At 40.6% G+C, this 23,467-nt stretch overlaps 1 protein-coding gene across 7 annotated transcripts in view; it reads left to right on the top strand.

Annotated features, from left to right (window-relative positions):
* CCDC148 (coiled-coil domain containing 148) overlaps positions 1-23,467 on the top strand; it is a 179,904-nt gene that overhangs the window by 97,134 nt on the left and 59,303 nt on the right. For all 7 annotated transcript variants that reach the window (XM_069985104.1, XM_069985103.1, XM_069985102.1 and 4 more), the window contains 2 exons: positions 1,288-1,426; positions 4,937-5,143. In XM_069985104.1, the coding sequence (XP_069841205.1) occupies positions 1,288-1,426; positions 4,937-5,143 (346 nt within the window). The remainder of the gene's footprint in view (positions 1-1,287; positions 1,427-4,936; positions 5,144-23,467) is intronic.

The following is a 23,467-nucleotide window of genomic DNA, read 5'->3' as shown; positions in this document are numbered from 1 at the left end:
TCCCCAAAAAAAACCTCTTCTGCTCTCCATACTGGAAAGAATACACCACTTCCTGCAGGACATACAGCAGCTGATAAGTACCGAAAGACTTGAGCTTTTTTAATAAAAGTAAATTACAAATCTCTGGCACCAGTTTATTTGTAAGAATTTTTTAAATGTACTACCCATTTAAAGGGGTTCTCCGAGTCCATCAAGTTCAACCTACAGAAATCCTACTGTGTTGATCCAGAGGAAGGCAAAAACCCTTATAAAGCAGACTCCAGCTACCCTATCACAGGGATAAAATTCCTTCCCGACTCCATTAATAAATCCCTGGATCAGCATTCTATCACATGTAATCTAATGCCCATAACTTGTAATATTATATTTTTCAAGAAAAGCATCCAGGCCTCCCTTGAACTAATGAATCAGCCATGACATTGCTTACTGGTCTGCCCCAGTTCTGGATAGGGATGAACGAACCGGCCGAGGTTCGGGTTCATATGAACCTGAATTATCGGCTTCTGATTCCCGCTGTCTGCCCGTTCCGTGGAGAGGGTGGATACAGCGGGAGGACCGCCTGGAAAACTGGGATACAGCCATAACTATAGGCTGTATGCCAGTTTTCCAGGCGGTCCTCCGGCTGTATCCACCCTCTCCACGGAGCGGGCAGACAGCGGGAATCAGAAGCCGAGAGTTCAGGTTCATACGAACCCGAACCTCGGCCGGTTTGCTCATCCCTAGTTCTGGAACCACTAAAAGTCTATTTGTTTTATGGACCTGTAATCCTCTCTCCTACCATGTCCTCTCACTTCTTCCTGGTGTAAGAATACTACAGTTCCCAGGATGCATTGCTTTCCCTCACCTCTCCCTCACAGCCCTCCCACCTTTTATCCTACCTGTTTAAAGCTGCTGACAAACATTGCTCTACACAGCAGAGTATCTCTCCACACAGCTAATTTGCAAAAGCTGCTGTATCATTTCTTGTCTGCTCTTCTGCCTGTGGCATTATTCAGCACAAGGCATCATGTTGTAATCACACCTCATGCTTACCTACGTCCCAAAGGATATATAGGTATATGTTTATATTACAAGGAGATGGTTATGGAGGCTGGAGGGGCTGGGTGGATGCAATGTGATTTTTAACTCTGCCACATCTATATGATCTATGACAAATATTTTAGCTGCCCTATCTATACTGGCAATACAGGAAGGAAGTGTGTTCCCCGAACATGGCCACCACAGGGAAACTTCTTAAAATGAAAAAAAATGAATATCTAGAACATTTAGCATATTTTTTTTTTACAGGGACTGTAAATGGAGTAAAGAAGATCACTGGATTTTTCAAACAATTATAAGCCAGTATCCAAGTGACTTTCCCAATAGAAGAACCTTGTACTTGGATATGTTATCTAAACATCTTCCCCGAAAACCAAGACAGGAGCTGGTAAGTACATTTAATTGAACCTCTAGAATAAAAATATGAATACTCTCTTATAAACAATGAATATGGACACATAGTAACATAGTAAAAAATGTAATCAAATAAGAATGTAACTTATGTTATGCATCGGGCTATTACATAGAACTATAATGAAGCCCCCATGTGTATAGACAGAAGAGAATGAAAAGTCAAACATTCTTCAAAGTTATACATTTATCTTGTGCCTTCATATACTGTTAGGCTCCCTCTGTGCTCCAATATAATAGCTCCCCCCCAGTTTGCACCCATATAGTAGTTAGGTCCCTTTTTGCTTCCATCCTGTATTAAGCCCCCTTGGTACCCTGTATAATATTAAGCCCCCTTGTGCCCCTTTAAAATATTAGGCATCCTTTGCACCCCCACACGGTATTGGGTATCTTTTGTGCTCCCATATAGTGTTAGGCCTCCTCTGTGCCCCCAATAGTGTTAGGCCTCTCTGCGCCTCTATATAGTAGTCAGATCTCTTCTGTGCTCTCATATAGTATTAGGCCTCCTCTGTGCCCCATGTAGTCTTTGGCCTCGTCTCATGAAAAAAGTCACCTGTTATAGTGCTCCCCTGCTGCCCCTCTCCCATCTGTTGGTGCAGGCAGCATTGTTCAGAGATGCTGCCTGCACTGGAACCTCCCCTTGTCTTAAAGGTGCACACACAGTTGAAGGCTATGCTTGCCTGAGAATTCCTTAAAGGACATTTCGGCTCATCACTGTCCAGTGATCACTGATCAGGTGCCTGTCTCTTACATAACTGTTTAAGGCAAACAAATGATATCTGTAGTTCTACCCAACAACATTACATTATGAGGAGGTAGAACTGTCCAGAACAGTATTAAAGGGGTATTCTAGTGATTTTTTTTTCTTTCAAATCAAGTTACCTTAAATAGATTTGTAAGTTATATAAAAATAAGAGACAAACCAATGCAGGTAAGGACCAAACGCATAGTCAGCCAGTGGATGATCTGATTGTCTTAAAAAAAAATTCTTTTAAGTCAACTGGTATCAAAAAGTTATACAGATTTGTAATTTACCTCAATTTAAAATCACCAGTCTTTCAGTACTTATCAGCTGCTGTATATACTGCAGGATTTGGTGGATTCTTTGCAGACTGACACAGTGCTCTCTGCTGCCACCTCTGTCCTAGACAGGAACTGTCCAGAGCAGCAGCAAATCCCCATAAAAAACATCTCCTTCCGTGGACAGTTCCTGACATGGACAGAGGTGGCATCAGAGAGCACTATGTCAGACTGGAAAGAATAAACCATTTCCTACAGGACATACAGCAGCTGATAAGTACAGGAAAACTGGAGATTTTTTAAATAGAAGTAAATTACAAATCTACATAACTTTCTCAAACCAGTTGATTTGAAAGGAAAAGATTTTCACCGGAGTACCTTTTAAATCAAAGCTGTGTTTAAGCAATGAATGGATAGTTCTAATTGTGAAGACCTATTTCAGGACTGCGGTGTTAAAATGTATTTGTCACTCAAAGCAAATGTACTGAGGATGAACTTACCCTTTTATATGTTACAGAGTAACATGTAGTTTATTATTCTGGCCACTCTTAACTTTGACTCAAAGCAAAAAAAAAAAATTCAGAGAAAACGAGAATATTTCCTATCATTAGGGTAAAGCATTGTATTCCATGCTGGAGCTGCACCCCTAAGCTCACGTTCATCCACAGCTTTTTTGCCTATACCCTGACAATGTCCTAGATGTGATAAGAGACTCAGACTTGATGTGGCCAGGTCTATATATAACATTCTCCAACAAGTATTCTTGAATGTTTTCCAAGCTGTAACATAAAGCCATAATTATCTCTCCTTACTGCCAAATCCTAAGACATTCAATAACAGAGGTGACAATGGCTGGACTAAGCTTGGCACTACACGGAAAAGGGCGGACATTGTAGCTTCTGGTACAGAGATGTGACACGGGGGGTCAGCCATATAATGTAAAGGTGACAATCGCCAGAGTAAGCTTGGTACAGGACAAAACCGAGCAGATGCCCCGTAGAGAATGAATAGACTGCTGTGGGGGTCCTAGTGGTCAGAACCCCACTGATCAGCTTGTTAGTCTCTGTCCTGTAGATAGAGGATAACATTGTCGATGGGAATATCCCTTTAAGTAAAAAATGGATATATGCACATTTCAGCATAAATTTTTTTTCTTTCTTATATATATATATATATATATATATACATATATATACACAGATATCCATGCTGTCAGTTTCCCTTTAATGTAACTTTGCAAAAAAGAAGAAATTTATGCTGAAGTGTGCATAAATATATATCAGTTTCCCATTGTTGATCACACAAGCAATATATATATATATATATATATATATATATATATATATATGTGTATATATATATATATATATATATATATATATATATATACCAGTTTACCATTGTTGATTACACAAGCAGTGCGTACTTACCATCCACACTGCTCTATTATCCGGCATCTTCATGAAAAACAATCTTTATTCCCAGGCTGACAGTGTCACAGAGGTGTGTCTGTCTGCTCCTCATGGACTCCTATGACACTGTCTGCCCGAGAATATTGAAGATGAAAGATTGTTTTTCATGAAAATTGCAGATCACAGAGCAGCCTGGATGGTAAGTACACACTGCTCATGTGATCAGCAATTGGAAACTGGTAGCACAGATATATGCATATCTGTGCTGTCAGTTTCCCTTTAAGGTTTACTTCCAGTGAAAAATGAAGACTACTCAGTGCTGTTAGATCCTCCCATGGTGCACTTTTTCCTTAGCTTAGCTGTTTGTGCTGCAGACCCCTGCTCCATCAAATTTAGAAACTACTCCTAAACACTACCTTAAGCTACCTCGAGCTGATGCTGCTGTAATCACTCTATAACATAGTTCCCTCTAAAGACACACTTACAGCCTGTAACTATGTTTGGCTAATACAGTAAAATTATTTTAGCTATTTCTTTCTCCATCTATCTGCTCCTGCAACTGACATGAGCAAGGAGGAAGTAAATGGCCGCAGTAATTTATATCTCTCCCAGTTGTGCCCTGTATCGAAATGGAGAGTACAGTCTACTAGCTAATGAAGCTCATATATTGCAGAGAGCAGTCTATTAAAGGGGTTATCCAGTGCTACAAAAACATGGCCTCTTTCTTTCAGAGCCAACATGACTCTTGTGTATTTCCAATTTTTGACCCATATGGGCTATAGTAAAATGGCATCTATGGAGCAGTCAAACAATTGATCTACATTGTGCGGCCAATGGTGAACCATTTGGATAACAGTGCATTAAACTAGTTTTTCGATTCTCGTGGTAGATTTTGTTTTGAGCTTGAAGCAATACAAGGCTGTGCGTGACTTTAATTGTTTTATATTCATGTCCATAGCGGTGACCATGAATCACAGGTCACCCCATTGTTGCATGTTTTTGAGAGTGGCATAGCAGGGAGCTTGGCTGTCACTTACATTATGTTCCACGTGTAGGTCAGCCATGAAAAGATGTGGGACTTACATCGCTTCAATAGAGATCAAAGAAGAGCCTTGATGGAGAGCTGGACTCGCTATAAAAAAGATTTTCTCATTAAGGCAGCAATGACCATTGCCGAAGCTGGCTCTATGTATGAGATAGAGCTCTTTGTAGCAAATGACAGAAAACAACAGCAAGATATCTGTAGTGAGCTGAAAGACAAAGTAAGTGATTATCATATGTAAGGCTAAGGGGTTATGACTAATATGTTAAAGGGGTAGTTTTGAAATCCACTGACATCCACTGTTATCAGAAAGTTATACAAATTTAGAAATTACTTTTATTTTCAGTACTTCCAGTACTTATCAGGTGCTGTATGTCCCACGGGAAGTGGTGTATTCTTTCCAGTCTGACACAGTGCTCTCTGCTGCCACCTCTGTCCATGTCAGGAACTTTCCAGGAAATATACTAGAAAACCTCTCCTGCTCTGGACAGTTCCTGACACGGACAGAGGTAGCAGCAGAGAGCACTGTGTCAGACTGGAAAGAATACACCACTTCCTGCAGGTTGTACAGCAGCTGATGAGTACTAGAAGACCTTAGTTTTTTTTTTTTTTAATGAAAATAATTTACAGTCTGTATAAGTTGATTTTCATTGTAGTACCGCTTTAACATCTCTGCCCCTTTGCCTAGTCACATAATGCCCTTGCCTTCAAAATGCAGATAATTTTTATTTTTCCAATTAAATTTTTTCATCCTTTTCAATGAGGGCTTGTTTTTCAAAAACAAATGTATCCAAAACTTGTACTGATCAATCCGGCAACTTTGTGCAGCTATTGGTGAACACATTGGGGGAGATTTATGAAAGGGTGTAAATATACACCTCGTGCAAACTGCCCAGAGCAACCAATCACAGCTCCTCTTATATTTTACCAGAGCTGAAAGCTGAGCTGTGATTGGTTGCTGTGGGCAGTTTACACCAGGTGTATATTTACACCTTTTCATAAATCTCCCCCATTGGCTTTAATCTCTCATCGCATACGTTCAATGCTATGTGGGAACCTAAACCTACACAACCTGCACCTGGTGCATATGGAGCAGGCTTATATTTCACCTATGCACATATGCTGTGCTGATGTCCCTAAAGAGCTAATGTAAGTATATATTTCTTAGATAAAGAGAACAAATATGTTGAATGTACATTGCAGTCATAATGGTTGACACAGTCTGTAGATACCTGATAAGAGTTTTTTTGAAGGTTGAGGCCCATTTAAATGGGTGAGCACTGATCAGCACTCATTTTCAGTCTTGATTAAAGGGGTTATCCGTTGTAAATAAAACATGGCCACTTTCTTCCAGAGACAGCACCACTCTTGTCTTGTCAGTTTGGGTGGGGTTTTGCAACTCAGTTCCATCGAAATGAATGGAGCTTAAAAGGAATCTGTCATTAGGTAATTCTGCCTTAAACAAGGATAGCATAAACTAGTGACAGAAATACTAAACAGATCGGTGTATTACTTGTATATTTCTGCTCAGCCGATCTCCTAATATGCAGGAGAATAGGATTCTTGACACACCCCTCCCCCCGCCCTCCAGCTGCTGATTGACAGTTGGCTGGCTATACACAGCATGGATAGATAACTGCCAATCAGCAGCTGGTGGGTGGAGTTTCCTGCTTCTCATGAATATCTAGGACTACTGGGCTCATGCACATAATAGAGAGGATAACTTATTGCCCTTGTTACTCAGCAGGATATTTCTGGATCAGCTGCACAGAACAATGTAAGTGATACATCATTCTGTTCAGCTTCTCTGTCACTAGTTTATGCTTCTCTTAGATAGCATACATCTACTGACAGAGTCTCCTTTATTACAAGCCACACCTGAACTGGAGGCAAAGTTGATAAGGCGATCATAGGCAGCCTTATTGCCCTTCATCAATTGTAATTTTGAGGGAACCAAGCTGCAAGTGTTGAGTTTCCCTGCAGCGCCACCACAGGGGAAAAGAAGCATTGCACAGCCCCCACTTTAATACACGGACATACCAGATGCTTCAGAGTGAGTGACAAATAGCCTAAGGTCAAATAATAGAAATTAGATGATGTAATAAGCCATTATGTAGTTATGTTAATATATCAGCAGCTATATATTTTTTGATACCCAAAAATGTTGATTCGTTTACTAGAACTACAGTACATACCTAAAATGTCAAATCGTCTATGTAAAAAAAAAAAATTGTGACATAATGAAAAATATTGTATGGAACTAACAAGTGTACCTTCTAAGGAATATATATAGGCGAGAAATTTGAAAGTCCCTGGCATCTTTTGACATGACTGTTCTTGTGAAGTGAGAATGAAATTGTCAGATAGGGCCTTTATTTTCTGTTCTAGGTGTCAGATTACAAGAGGTTTTGTCACATAAAGAGCAGAACTGAATGTCTCAGATCTCTTCTGGGAAAGGTGGATACCGTTCCACCAGCTCGATTAAGTATTACAATACTTACTTTATTCACTCTAGAACTTGGGTTAATATAAATGGACGCAGCCTGCAATATCTAACCCTAAAATATGTCAATGTAAAGCAACTCATCTTTATTTTATTTGGATTTTCTATTTTACTAAGTCTTATATTGAAAGGGCCATTACAGCCTGTATTCTGCTGCATTCTGTCCCATCTGCTGTCAGCATGTAACAGAGGAAGAAGAGTAGAGTAGATTGGTATATAGATTGGTAGGAAAAGATTTAGAAGTACAGATATTTTATTGTTAAAAATCTCTGATCTTATAAGTCTTCCCTGTGGGAGTGGGCTGTCTTCCAGAAGAGAAGAAACTGCCTTTCTAGCTCCACCTATAGGTAGCTATAGATAAGGCAAAGACCATGCAAGAGCAGCTTATAGATGAGTACCTGGCTTGGCTAATATCTCTAGTCACATTTCAGGGCTCTTTCATACTGTGTTTCCCCGAAAATAGGACATCCTCCTAAAATAAGACACCCCCACTATGCTACCAACTAGCCTAAAGTAAGCCATTCTCCCAAAAATAAGACACCACTACCCTAAACTAAAGCCCCCCCTCAAAAGTAAGACCACACACCCCCTACACACCTAATCCCCTCGTGGACTTTCACAGCCGCCACATGTCCGCCGCACGTCTGCCGCACGCTCCGTGTGCTCTTCTACACTTTGCATGTTGGTGAATGAGCCGGGGGGGGGGGGGGGGGGTTAGAGCCGGGGTTGAGAGCTGGGGTTGGGGGAGAGATGGGAGCTAAGCCAGGGTTGACTTACAGGTATCTGCCTATAGATGGCACTAGAGAGACAGCTTTCCTCTTTTTGAAAGAGAGCTAATTTGCATGTCTTTTCCCCCACAAAGCATTGCTGATAAGCGTTTATACCTTTCGCTGCATTATGCAATGTGAACCAGTACCACCCACAGATGCATCAAAGGCATCTAATTAGTCTACACGTTTTTCTGTACTTATGACGTTCAAAAACCTTGAAAACTGCTGTCTAGTGTACCTAATATTCTTAGTCATGTTTCAAGGCTCTTGTCAGGATGGTATCTTTGCGGAGCGCTATGCGCCCCTTGGCTCGTGCTGTGCGGCCGAGAAGGGGCTGAATTTCTCATATTCTGTTTCTGTGTTTGTTTTGCACTGTCTGAACACTGGTTTATCTGCTCACTTGGTTTGGTGGACACACCCAACAGCACCTGCTGAATTCTGTCTGGCCATGTTTTGGTTCTGCTGTGACTGACAGGTTTTCCTGTGTTTTGTTGTCAGGTGTCTGGGCTTAGAGATCAGGGGTTGGTCCAATTGCATTCTGGACCAGAGCCCTGGCCTCCTATATAACTAACCCCAGTCTGGATTCTCATTGCTGGTTATTGACTTTGTCTCTGCCTGCTTGTGTTTTCTGTTCTTTGCTTCTCCTGATCTTTGCTTTGTATCTTTGACCTCCCTTGCTTGCCGCCTGCCTCTGACCATATTGCCTGGACTTTTACTTCGCCTATTGGATCCTGATTTTGTACTTTTGCTGCCTGATTGTTGTGACCCGGACTGTTGGCTATTCTTTATTGTGTTTGTTTGTCTGTCTTGTTCTGTGTGCACCTATTGTAGTGCAGGGACCGCCTTCATGGTTGTCCGCGGCTACCTAGGGCTGTTTGAGGCAAGTAGGTAGGGACAGTTGGTGGGTTCAGTGTCAGGGCTCACTGTCTTGTCTTGTCCCTGCCGTCTGGTTCCAGCATGATTAATTACGTTTTGTGAAGGATCAGTAAACAATAGCCGATGATCCAGATCGGCACTTGTTATCTTTCCCTAGTCGGACCATTGAAAAGGGACTTGACTCTCATACCGCTAGATGTCTGTGCTCCACAAATTGACAGTGACACTTTGCCACTGTATGCTGTATCCAGACTCCTTAGGGCAGCATTCAACTTCTTCAGCCACCTGTGTTCAAATACCGAAGGAACAGACTGGAGCATGCTAGAGTCGCGCTCATCTACGCCATCTATTTTTATATTTCCATCTACATTTCAGCTATAATTACTAACAATTTCTGATTTCAACTTTAGCAAATCAGTCGACCATTAAGCCCCACCCACTCTTTATAAAAGAGTTTTTCAACAATTTTTTTTTTTTTTTTCATCTAATTGGGGTCTACCCAAATTGCATACTTGTCTTATTAAATTCGCCTTTGTAGTGTTGGCTATTTGATGCATCCTACTATGAAAAATAGAAAAATACTTTTTGACTATGAGGGACATTTAGCAAACTGGTGTAAAGTAGAATTGTCTTAGTTGCCCCTAGCAACCAATCAGATTCCATTTTTCATCCCTCACAGACTCTATGAAAAATTAAAGGTGGAATCTGAATGGTTGCTAGGGGCAACTAAGACAATTCTACTTTACACCAGTTTAATAAATCTCCCCCATTGTTCCCTCTTTAGGAACATAGCAGGGAAAGGCAGTCGTCTCATTATAATCAAGGACACCCTTTCTCGCTATGTTCCCGAAGTGCGAACATAGCCTTATAATGTTTTTTTTTTTGCGGTCTCTTCCAGCTGGTGAAACTGGGAAATGCTTTAGTTCCGCATAAATATTTCCTCACTATTTAGTGAACAGGCGAGGAGATTTACACAAGGGACCAAGACAATTTTGTGAATCTCGCCGTGTCTGGTGTATGAGTTATCTCCATAATCCAAGGCATCTGGATGGTATGCTTCATATACTCTCCTGTTATTTACTTAGATTTATTAACTTTCAGAAAGAATTAATCATTCATTTTTTATGATTATAATTCCATAATTGCGGTATAAAAAGAGCTATGTGACGGAAAAATCAAATATAATTACAAAAAAAGCCCATGATTAATTGCCAGCCGCTATTTAAAATTCTCCTCTAAGAAAAGAGTGGATAATTACACTTCATTAAAAAAAAAAAAAAAAAAGTTTGATCGGTGCGAGAAGTTGTGTATAAAGTACAACTCCAAGCAACTCCAATTTATGTGGTTAAAAATAACGCTCATAATATTGATAAATTCTTTAATGTAAATGGTAAGAAAATCTCATTTGAAAAAGTAATTTAATGAAATCCTCTATGTAATGATTGTGAATGGCCTTCCCATAATTGAGAACGTTGCTTTAGGCTATGCTCACACACAGTATTTTGGTCAGTATTTCTGTCGGTGTTTGTAGCCAAAATCAGGAGTGGAACCGACAGGAGAAAAATTATATTGAAAAGATTTGCACAGTTTCTGTATTTTCAGCCCTCTCCTGGTTTTGGTTGAAAAACTACTGACTGAGTTACTAGGTGTGAACATAGCCATAGGGCGCCTGCACTCCAACAAAAATTATAGACATAGAAGATTGTCTCTTATTGTAGTTTTACCTACCACATCTGCTGGAAGTTTGTTCCAAGCATTTACTACTATTTCGTTAAATTATTTTCTCACATTGCTTCTGATCTTTCCTCCAACTAACCTCTCACTGTGCCCCCTTGTTCTTGAGTTCAGTTAAAAAAAAAAAAATTTCCCTCCTGAACCTTATTTAGTCCTGTAACATAATTAAAGGTCATGTTCCCCTTTCCATTCTATGTGGCGAAATGTTTCGTAGGATATTCCATTTAGCGGAATATTTCTAGACTGTTCTATTTCGCTGAATATTTCTTAGACTGTTCTATTTGGCGGAATGTTTCTTAGGACATTCCATGTGGCGGAACGTTTCTTAGGACATTCCATGTAGCGGGATATTTCTAGACTGTTCTATTTCGCAGAATATTTCTTAGACTGTTCTATTTGGCGGAATGTTTCTTAGGACATTCCATGTAAAGGAACGTTTCTTAGGACATTCCATGTGGCGGAATGTTTCTTAGAATTTTGCATTTGGGGAATGTTTCTTAGGCCATTCTATTTGGCGGAATGTTTCTTAAGACAGTCCATTTGGCAAATGTTTCTTAGGCCGTCCCATTTGGCGGAATGTTTCTTAGACTGTTCTATTTGGCGGAATATTTCTTAGACTGTTATATTTGGCGGAATATTTCTTAAGACATTCCATGTGGCGGAACGTTTCTTAGGACATTCCATATGGCGGAATGTTTCTTATGACATTCCATGTGGCGCAATGTTTCTTGAGACATTCCATTTGGCAGAATGTTTCTTAGACCATTCCATGTGGCGGAATGTTTCTTAGATCATTCCATTTGGCGGAATGTTTCTTAGGTCTTTCAATTTGTCGGAATGTTTCTTAGGACATTCCCTGTGGTGGAATGTTTCTTAGGACATTCCATATGGCGGAATGTTTCTTAGGACATTCCATGTTGCGGAACGTTTTTTAGGACATTCCATTTGACGGAATGTTTCTTAGGACATTCCATGTTGCGGAACGTTTTTTAGGACATTCCATTTGGCGGAATGTTTCTTAGACCGTTCCATTTGGCAGAATGTTTCTTAGGACATTCCGTTTGGTGGAATGTTTCTTTGGCCATTCCATGTGGCGAAATTTTTTTTTGGCCATTCCATGTTGCGGAATGTTTCTTAAATCGTTCTATTTGGCGGAATGTTTCTTAGATCGTTCTATTTGGCGGAATGTTTCTAGGGCCATTCCATTAGGCGGAATGTTTCTTAGGGCATTCCATTTGGTGGAATGTTTCTTAGGACATTCCATGAGGCAGAATGTTTCTTGGGGCATTCCATGTGACGGAATGTTTCTTAGGACATTCCATGTGGCGGAATGTTTCTTAGGGCATTCCATTAGGCGGAATGTTTCTTAGAACATTCCATGTGGCGGAATGTTTCTTAGAACGTTCTATTTGGCGGAATGTTTCTTAGGATATTCCATGTGGCAGAACGTTTCTTAGGACATTCCATTTGGCGGAACGTTTCTTAGGACATTTCATGTGACGGAATGTTTCTTAGGACATTCCATTTGGTGGAATTTTTCTTAGGCCATTCCATGTGGCGGAATGTTTCTTACGCCATTCCTTTTGGCAGAATGTTTCTTAGGCCATTCCATTTGGTGCAATGTTTCTTAAGCCATTCTGTTTGGCTTAATGTTTCTTAGACCGTTCCATTTGGCGGAATGTTTCTTAGGACATTCCATGTTGTGGAACATTTCTTAGGACATTCCATTTGGCGGAATGTTTCTTTGGCCCTTCCGTGTGGTGTAATTTTCCTTAGAACGTTCTATTTGACGGAATGTTTCTTAGGACATTCCATTTGGCGGAATGTTTTTTAGGACATTCCATTTATCGGAATGTTTCTTTGGCCATTCCATGTGATGGAATGTTTCTTAGACCATTCTATTTGGCGGAATGTTTCTTAGGACATTCCATTTGGCGGAATATTTCTTTGGCCATTCCATGTGGCGAAATTTTTCTTTGGCCATTCCATGTGGCGGAATGTTTCTTAGATCGTTCTATTTGCCGGAATGTTTTTTAAGGCCATTCCATTTGACGGAATGTTTCTTAGGACATTTCATGTGGCGGAATTTTTCTGAAGACATTCCATGTGGCAGAATGTTTTTTAGGGCATTCCATGTGGCGGAATGCTTCTTAGGACATTCCATTTGGCAGAATATTTCTTAGGGCATTCCATTGGGTGGAATGTTTCTTAGAACATTCTGTGTGGCGGAATGTTTCTAAGAACGTTCTATTTGGCGGAATGTTTCTTAGGATATTCCATGTGGCGGAACGTTTCTTAGGACATTCCATTTGGCGGAATGTTTTTTTGGACATTCCATGTGGCGGAATGTTTCTTAGGACATTCCATTTTGGCTGAATGTTTCTTTGGCCATTCCATTTGGCGGAATGTTTCTTAGACTGTTCCATTTGGCGGAATGTTTCTTAGGGCATTATTTTTGGTGGAATGTTTCTTAGGCCATTCCATGTGGCGGAATGTTTGTTAGGCCATTCCATTTGGCGGAATGTTTCTCAGACCGTTCCATTTGGTAAAATGTTTCTTAGGACATTCCATGTTGTGGAACGTTTCTTAGGACATTCCTTTTGGCAGAATGTTTCTTAGGACATTCCATGTGGCAGAATGTTTCTAAGGACATTCCATGTGGCGGAATGTTGTTTAGAACGTTCTATTTGCGAAATGTTTCTTAGGACATTCCATTTGGTGGAATGTTTCTTAGGACATTCCATGTGGTGGAATGTTTCTTAGGACATTCCATTTTGCGGAATGTTTCTTAGGAAATTCCATTCGGCGGAATCTTTCTTAGGATATTCCATGTGGCGGAATGTTTCTTAGGACATTCCATGTGGCGGAATGTTTCTTAGGACATTCCATGTTGAGGAACCTTTGTGGCTGTGTATTACTCTTTCTTTCATCTGCTGAAGAGGAATCTGATTCTGTTGTCCAGAAATCAGAGGTTTTTTTACGTTTGGTTGTGTTTTGTGTTTTATTTTTATTGTAATTGTTGTTGGCGTGTGGTTTCTGGGTCCATTTTTTTCTTCTATCTTCCATACTTGTTTTTTTCTTCATAAACGCTTTTCCCGAATCATAATCGATTTTGTCCCTTATGAATTTGTCTTTTTTTTGTTCTTTAATTTCATTTTGTAGCTTAATTAGTTTGGCGTCCATTTTTGTTGTAAAACTTTTTAGATCTTTCTGCGGTGTTCTTTTTCTTAGTTCTATTTTAGCTCGGCACAATTCCTCTGTAATTTCTTCATACTGTTTTTCATTCTGTTTTAGAACAAATTTCAGTAAATTAAGAGCGTGTTGTTGATGTAATTCATCCCACTCCTGCTTGAACTCTAAATCTTCTGTAAATTGTGAAATTTCCTTATACTGGCGCAAGCCCCTAGGGACCCGTTCACATGCAACATAGGACTTCAGGGAACTCACGGTCCAAAAAAGTTTGAGCTCTTTTTCTGCTAATTGTTGTACCTTATATTCAAGGTGTTTGATGCTCATAACTTGTATGGCATCTCGCTCGTCACAGTCCAAAAAGTAGGTATTAGCATCTGCACGTCCTGCATTTAAAGCAAAGTCCTCTTTTTCATTCATATCTGTGGTCTCTAGATCCATACTGCTTGTAGCAGGTGAAGGGCATCCGTGCGCCATCTTCGGGGATCGTGCTCAGGTGTGAGACAAAACAATTTTTTTAAGGACATTCCATGTGGCGGAATGTTTCTTAGGACATTCCATGTTGCGGAACCTTTCTTAGGACATTCCTTTTAGCGGAATGTTTTTTAGGACATTCCATGTGGCGGAATGTTTCTAAGGACATTCCATGTGGCGGAATGTTTCTTAGAACGTTCTATTTGACGGAATGTTTTTTAGGGCATTCTATTTGGCGGAATGTTTTTTTAGGACATTCCATTTGGCGGAATGTTTCTTTGGCCATTCCATGTGGCGGAATGTATTTTAGACCGTTTTATTTGGCAGAATGATTCTTAGGACATTCTATGTGGCGGAATGTTTCTTAGATTGTTCTATTTGGCGGAATGTTTCTTAGGACATTCCGTTTGGTGGAATCTTTCTTAGGACATTCCATTTGGCGGAATATTTCTTAGGACATTCCATGTGGCGAAATGTTTCTTAGGGCATTCCATGTGGCGGAATGTTTCTTAGGACATTCCATGTGGCGGAATGTTTCTTTGGGCATTCCATTAAGAGGAATGTTTCTTAGAACATTCCATTTGGCGGAATGTTTCTGAGGACATTCCATTTGGCGGAATGTTTCTTAAGACATTCCATTTGGTGGAATGTTTCCCAGGACATTCCATTCGGCGGAATGTTTCTTAGGAAATTCCATTTGGCGGAATCTTTCTCAGGACATTCCATGTGGCGGAATGTTAGTTAGGACATTCCATGTGGCGGAATGTTTCTTAGGACATTCCATGTTGCGGAACCTTTCTTAGGACATTCCTTTTGGTGGAATGTTTTTTAGGACATTCCATGTGGCGGAATGTTTCTAAGGACATTCCATGTGGCGGAATGTTTCTTAGGACATTCTATGTTGCGGAACCTTTCTTAGGACATTCCTTTTGGACATTCCATGTGGCGGAATGTTTCTAAGGACATTCCATGTGGCGGAATGTTTCTTAGAACGTTCTATTTGACGGAATGTTTTTTAGGGCATTCCATTTGGCGGAATGTTTTTTAGGACATTCCATGTGGCGGAATGTTTCTTTGGACATTCCATGTGGCGGAATGTTTCTTAGGACATTCCATGTTGCGGAACCTTTCTTAGGACATTCCTTTTGGCGGAATGTTTTTTAGGACATTCCATGTGGCGGAATGTTTCTAAGGACATTCCATGTGGCGGAATGTTTCTTAGAACGTTCTATTTGGCGGAATGTTTTTTTAGGACATTCCATTTGGCGGAATGTTTCTTTGGAAATTCCATTTGGCGGAATCTTTCTCAGGACATTCCATGTGGCGGAATGTTAGTTAGGACATTCCATGTGGCGGAATGTTTCTTAGGACATTCCATGTTGCGGAACCTTTCTTAGGACATTCCTTTTGCCGGAATGTTTTTTAGGACATTCCATGTGGCGGAATGTTTCTAAGGACATTCCATGTGGCGGAATGTTTCTTAGGACATTCTATGTTGCGGAACCTTTCTTAGGACATTCCTTTTGGCGGAATGTTTTTTAGGACATTCCATGTGGTGGAATGTTTCTAAGGACATTCCATGTGGCGGAATGTTTCTTAGAACATTCTATTTGACGGAATGTTTTTTAGGGCATTCCATTTGGCGGAATATTTTTTTAGGACATTCCATTTGGCGGAATGTTTTTTTAGGACATTCCATTTGGCGGAATGTTTCTTTGGCCATTCCATGTGGCGGAATGTTTCTTAGACCCTTCTATTTGGCGGAATGTTTCTTTGGCCATTCCATGTGGCGGAATGTTTCTTAGATCGTTCTATTTGGCGGAATGTTTCTTAGGACATTCTTTTTGGTGGAATGTTTCTTAGGACATTCCATGAGGCGAAATGTTTCTTAGGAAATTCCATGTGGCGGAATGTTTCTTAGGACATTCCATTTTGCGGAATGTTTCTTAGGAAATTCCATTCGGCGGAATCTTTCCTAGGACATTCCATGTTGCGTAACCTTTCTTAGGACATTTCTTTTGGCGGAATGTTTTTTAGGACATTCCATGTGGCGAAATTTTTCTAAGGACATTCCATGTGGCGGAATGTTTCTTAGGACATTCCATGTTGCGGAAACTTTCTTAGGACATTCCTTTTAGCGGAATGTTTTTTAGGACATTCCATGTGGCGGAATGTTTCTAAGGACATTCCATGTGGCGGAATGTTTCTTAGAACGATCTATTTGACGGAATGTTTTTTAGGGCATTCTATTCGGCCGAATGTTTTTTTAGGACATTCCATTTGGCGGAATGTTTCTTTGGCCATTCCATGTGGCGGAATGTTTTTTAGACCGTTCTATTTGGCAGAATGATTCTTAGGACATTCTATGTGGCGGAATGTTTCTTAGATCGTTCTATTTGGCGGAATGTTTCTTAGGACATTCCGTTTGGTGGAATCTTTCTTAGGACATTCCATTTGGCGGAATATTTCTTAGGACATTCCATGTGGCGGAATGTTTCTTAGGGCATTCCATGTGGCGGAATGTTTCTTAGGACATTCCATGTGGCGGAATGTTTCTTTGGGCATTCCATTAAGCGGAATGTTTCTTAGAACATTCCATTTGGCGGAATGTTTCTGAGGACATTCCATTTGGCGGAATGTTTCTTAAGACATTCCATTTGGTGGAATGTTTCCTAGGACATTCCATTCGGCGGAATGTTTCTTAGGAAATTCCATTTGGCGGAATCTTTCTCAGGACATTCCATGTGGCGGAATGTTAGTTAGGACATTCCATGTGGCGGAATGTTTCTTAGGACATTCCATGTTGCGGAACCTTTCTTAGGACATTCCTTTTGGCGGAATGTTTTTTAGGACATTCCATGTGGCGGAATGTTTCTAAGGACATTCCATGTGGCGGAATGTTTCTTAGGACATTCTATGTTGCGGAATCTTTCTTAGGACATTCCTTTTGGCGGAATGTTTTTTAGGACATTCCATGTGGCGGAATGTTTCTAAGGACATTCCATGTGGCGGAATGTTTCTTAGAACGTTCTATTTGACGGAATGTTTTTTAGCGCATTCTATTTGGCGGAATGTTTTTTTAGGACATTCCATTTGGCGGAATGTTTCTTTGGCCATTCCATGTGGCGGAATGTTTTTTAGACCGTTCTATTTGGCAGAATGATTCTTAGGACATTCTATGTGGCGGAATGTTTCTTAGATCGTTCTATTTGGCGGAATGTTTCTTAGGACATTCCGTTTGGTGGAATCTTTCTTAGGACATTCCATTTGGCGGAATATTTCTTAGGACATTCCATGTGGCGGAATGTTTCTTAGGACATTCCATGTGGCGGAATGTTTCTTTGTGCATTCCATTTGGCGGAATGTTTCTGAGGACATTCCATTTGGCGGAATGTTTCTTAAGACATTCCATTTGGTGGAATGTTTCCTAGGACATTCCATTCGGTGGAATGTTTCTTAGGAAATTCCATTTGGCGGAATCTTTCTCAGGACATTCCTTTTGGCGGAATGTTTTTTAGGACATTCCATGTGGCGGAATGTTTCTAAGGACATTCCATGTGGCGGAATGTTTCTTAGAACGTTCTATTTAACGGAATGTTTTTTAGGGCATTCCATTTGGCGGAATGTTTCTTTGGCCATTCCATGTGGCGGAATGTTTCTTAGACCCTTCTATTTGGCGGAATGTTTCTTTGGCCATTCCATGTGGCGGAATGTTTCTTAGATCGTTCTATTTGGTGGAATGTTTCTTAGGACATTCCTTTTGGTGGAATGTTTCTTAGGACATTCCATGAGGCGAAATGTTTCTTAGGACATTCCATGCGGCGGAATGTTTCTCAGGACATTCCATTTTACGGAATGTTTCTTAGGAAATTCCATTCGGCGGAATCTTTCTTAGGACATTACATGTGGCGGAATGTTTCTCAGGACATTCCATGTGGCGGAATGTTTCTTAGGACATTCCATGTTGCGGAACCTTTCTTAGGACATTCCATTTTGCGGAATGTTTCTTAAGAAATTCCATTCGGCGGAATCTTTTTTAGGACATTCCATGTGGCGGAATATTTCTCAGGACATTCCATGTGGCGGAATGTTTCTTAGGACATTCCATGTTGCGGAACCTTTCCTAGGACATTCCTTTTGGCGGAATGTTTTTTAGGACATTCCATGTGGCGGAATGTTTCTTTGGACATTCCATGTGGCGGAATGTTTCTTAGGACATTCCATGTTGCGGAACCTTTCTTAGGACATTCCTTTTGGCGGAATGTTTTTTAGGACATTCCATGTGGTGGAATTTTTCTAAGGACATTCCATGTGGCGGAATGTTTCTTAGGACATTCCATGTTGCGGAACCTTTCTTAGGACATTCCTTTTGGCGGAATGTTTTTTAGGACATTCCATGTGGCGGAATGTTTCTAAGGACATTCCATGTGGCGGAATGTTTCTTAGAACATTCTATTTGGCGGAATGTTTTTTTAGAACATTCCATTTGGCGGAATGTTTCTTTGGAAACTCCATTTGGCGGAATCTTTCTCAGGACATTCCATGTGGCGGAATGTTAGTTAGGACATTCCATGTGGCGGAATGTTTCTTAGGACATTCCATGTTGCGGAACCTTTCTTAGGACATTCCTTTTGGCGGAATGTTTTTTAGGACATTCCATGTGGCGGAATGTTTCTTAGACCCTTCTATTTGGTGGAATGTTTCTTTGGCCATTCCATGTGGCGGAATGTTTCTTAGATCGTTCTATTTGGTGGAATGTTTCTTAGGACATTCCTTTTGGTGGAATGTTTCTTAGGACATTCCATGAGGCGAAATGTTTCTTAGGACATTCCATGTGGCGGAATGTTTCTCAGGACATTCCATTTTACGGAATGTTTCTTAGGAAATTCCATTCGGCGGAATCTTTCTTAGGACATTACATGTGGCGGAATGTTTCTCAGGACATTTCATGTGGAGGAAAGTTTCTTAGGACCTTCCATGTTGCGGAACCTTTCTTAGGACATTCCTTTTGGCGGAATGTTTTTTAGGACATTCCATTTGGCAGAATTTTTCTAAGGACATTCCATGTGGCGGAATGTTTCTTAGGACATTCCATGTTGCGGAACCTTTCTTAGGACATTCCTTTTAGCGGAATGTTTTTTAGGACATTCCATGTGGCGGAATGTTTCTTAGAACGTTCTATTTGATGGAATGTTTTTTAGGGCATTCTATTTGGCGGAATGTTTTTTTAGGACATTCCATTTGGTGGAATGTTTCTTTGGCCATTCCATGTGGCGGAATGTTTTTTAGACCGTTCTATTTGGCAGAATGATTCTTAGGACATTCTATGTGGCGGAATGTTTCTTAGATCGTTCTATTTGGCGGAATGTTTCTTAGGACATTCCGTTTGGTGGAATCTTTCTTAGGACATTCCATTTGGCGGAATATTTCTTAGGACATTCCATGTGGCGGAATGTTTCTTAGGGCATTCCCTGTGGCGGAATGTTTCTTAGGACATTCCATGTGGCGGAATGTTTCTTTGGGCATTCCATTAAGCGGAATGTTTCTTAGAACATTCCATTTAGCGGAATGTTTCTGAGGACATTCCATTTGGCGGAATCTTTCTCAGGACATTCCATGTGGCGGAATGTTAGTTAGGACATTCCATGCGGCGGAATGTTTCTTAGGACATTCCATGTTGCGGAACCTTTCTTAGGACATTCCTTTTGGCGGAATGTTTTTTAGGACATTCCATGTGGCGGAATGTTTCTAAGGACATTCCATGTGGCGGAATGTTTCTTAGGACATTCTATGTTGCGGAACCTTTCTTAGGACATTCCTTTTGGCGGAATGTTTTTTAGGACATTCCATGTGGCGGAATGTTTCTAAGGACATTCCATGTGGCGGAATGTTTCTTAGAACGTTCTATTTGACGGAATGTTTTTTAGGGCATTCCATTTGGCGGAATGTTTTTCTAGGACATTCCATTTGGCGGAATGTTTCTTTGGCCATTCCATGTGGCGGAATGTTTCTTAGACCCTTCTATTTGGCGGAATGTTTCTTTGGCCATTCCATGTGGCGGAATGTTTCTTAGATCGTTCTATTTGGTGGAATGTTTCTTAGGACATTCCATTTTGCGGAATGTTTCTTAAGAAATTCCATTCGGCGGAATCTTTCTTAGGACATTCCATGTGGCGGAATGTTAGTTAGGACATTCCATGTGGCGGAATGTTTCTTAGGACATTCCATGTTGCGGAACCTTTCTTAGGACATTCCTTTTGGCGGAATGTTTTTTAGGACATTCCATGTGGCGGAATGTTTCTTTGGACATTCCATGTGGCGGAATGTTTCTTAGGACATTCCATGTTGCGGAACCTTTGTTAGGACATTCCTTTTGGCGGAATGTTTTTTAGGACATTCCATGTGGTGGAATTTTTCTAAGGACATTCCATGTGGCGGAATGTTTCTTAGGACATTCCATGTGGCGGAACCTTTCTTAGGACATTCCTTTTGGCGGAATGTTTTTTAGGACATTCCATGTGGCGGAATGTTTCTAAGGACATTCCATGTGGCGGAATGTTTCTTAGAACGTTCTATTTGGCGGAATGTTTTTTTAGGACATTCCATTTGGCGGAATGTTTCTTTGGAAATTCCATTTGGCGGAATCTTTCTCAGGACATTCCATGTGGCGGAATGTTAGTTAGGACATTCCATGTGGCGGAATGTTTCTTAGGACATTCTATGTTGCGGAACCTTTCTTAGGACATTCCTTTTGGCGGAATGTTTTTTAGGACATTCCATGTGGCGGAATGTTTCTTAGGACATTCCATGTTGCGGAACCTTTCTTAGGACATTCCTTTTAGCGGAATGTTTTTTAGGACATTCCATGTGGCGGAATGTTTCTAAGGACATTCCATGTGGCGGAATGTTTCTTAGAACGTTCTATTTGACGGAATGTTTTTTAGGGCATTCTATTTGGCGGAATGTTTTTTTAGGACATTCCATTTGGCGGAATGTTTCTTTGGCCATTCCATGTGGCGGAATGTATTTTAGACCGTTTTATTTGGCAGAATGATTCTTAGGACATTCTATGTGGCGGAATGTTTCTTAGATTGTTCTATTTGGCGGAATGTTTCTTAGGACATTCCGTTTGGTGGAATCTTTCTTAGGACATTCCATTTGGCGGAATATTTCTTAGGACATTCCATGTGGCGAAATGTTTCTTAGGGCATTCCATGTGGCGGAATGTTTCTTAGGACATTCCATGTGGCGGAATGTTTCTTTGGGCATTCCATTAAGAGGAATGTTTCTTAGAACATTCCATTTGGCGGAATGTTTCTGAGGACATTCCATTTGGCGGAATGTTTCTTAAGACATTCCATTTGGTGGAATGTTTCCCAGGACATTCCATTCGGCGGAATGTTTCTTAGGAAATTCCATTTGGCGGAATCTTTCTCAGGACATTCCATGTGGCGGAATGTTAGTTAGGACATTCCATGTGGCGGAATGTTTCTTAGGACATTCCATGTTGCGGAACCTTTCTTAGGACATTCCTTTTGGTGGAATGTTTTTTAGGACATTCCATGTGGCGGAATGTTTCTAAGGACATTCCATGTGGCGGAATGTTTCTTAGGACATTCTATGTTGCGGAACCTTTCTTAGGACATTCCTTTTGGACATTCCATGTGGCGGAATGTTTCTAAGGACATTCCATGTGGCGGAATGTTTCTTAGAACGTTCTATTTGACGGAATGTTTTTTAGGGCATTCCATTTGGCGGAATGTTTTTTAGGACATTCCATGTGGCGGAATGTTTCTTTGGACATTCCATGTGGCGGAATGTTTCTTAGGACATTCCATGTTGCGGAACCTTTCTTAGGACATTCCTTTTGGCGGAATGTTTTTTAGGACATTCCATGTGGCGGAATGTTTCTAAGGACATTCCATGTGGCGGAATGTTTCTTAGAACGTTCTATTTGGCGGAATGTTTTTTTAGGACATTCCATTTGGCGGAATGTTTCTTTGGAAATTCCATTTGGCGGAATCTTTCTCAGGACATTCCATGTGGTGGAATGTTAGTTAGGACATTCCATGTGGCGGAATGTTTCTTAGGACATTCCATGTTGCGGAACCTTTCTTAGGACATTCCTTTTGCCGGAATGTTTTTTAGGACATTCCATGTGGCGGAATGTTTCTAAGGACATTCCATGTGGCGGAATGTTTCTTAGGACATTCTATGTTGCGGAACCTTTCTTAGGACATTCCTTTTGGCGGAATGTTTTTTAGGACATTCCATGTGGTGGAATGTTTCTAAGGACATTCCATGTGGCGGAATGTTTCTTAGAACATTCTATTTGACGGAATGTTTTTTAGGGCATTCCATTTGGCGGAATATTTTTTTAGGACATTCCATTTGGCGGAATGTTTTTTTAGGACATTCCATTTGGCGGAATGTTTCTTTGGCCATTCCATGTGGCGGAATGTTTCTTAGACCCTTCTATTTGGCGGAATGTTTCTTTGGCCATTCCATGTGGCGGAATGTTTCTTAGATCGTTCTATTTGGCGGAATGTTTCTTAGGACATTCTTTTTGGTGGAATGTTTCTTAGGACATTCCATGAGGCGAAATGTTTCTTAGGAAATTCCATGTGGCGGAATGTTTCTTAGGACATTCCATTTTGCGGAATGTTTCTTAGGAAATTCCATTCGGCGGAATCTTTCCTAGGACATTCCATGTTGCGTAACCTTTCTTAGGACATTTCTTTTGGCGGAATGTTTTTTAGGACATTCCATGTGGCGAAATTTTTCTAAGGACATTCCATGTGGCGGAATGTTTCTTAGGACATTCCATGTTGCGGAAACTTTCTTAGGACATTCCTTTTAGCGGAATGTTTTTTAGGACATTCCATGTGGCGGAATGTTTCTAAGGACATTCCATGTGGCGGAATGTTTCTTAGAACGATCTATTTGACGGAATGTTTTTTAGGGCATTCTATTCGGCCGAATGTTTTTTTAGGACATT

Source organism: Dendropsophus ebraccatus, chromosome 9 (assembly GCF_027789765.1).
Source record: "Dendropsophus ebraccatus isolate aDenEbr1 chromosome 9, aDenEbr1.pat, whole genome shotgun sequence".
Taxonomy (NCBI): domain Eukaryota; kingdom Metazoa; phylum Chordata; class Amphibia; order Anura; family Hylidae; genus Dendropsophus; species Dendropsophus ebraccatus.
Note: the sequence above shows the minus strand (reverse complement) of the source record. Positions and strands in the feature narration are given on the sequence as shown.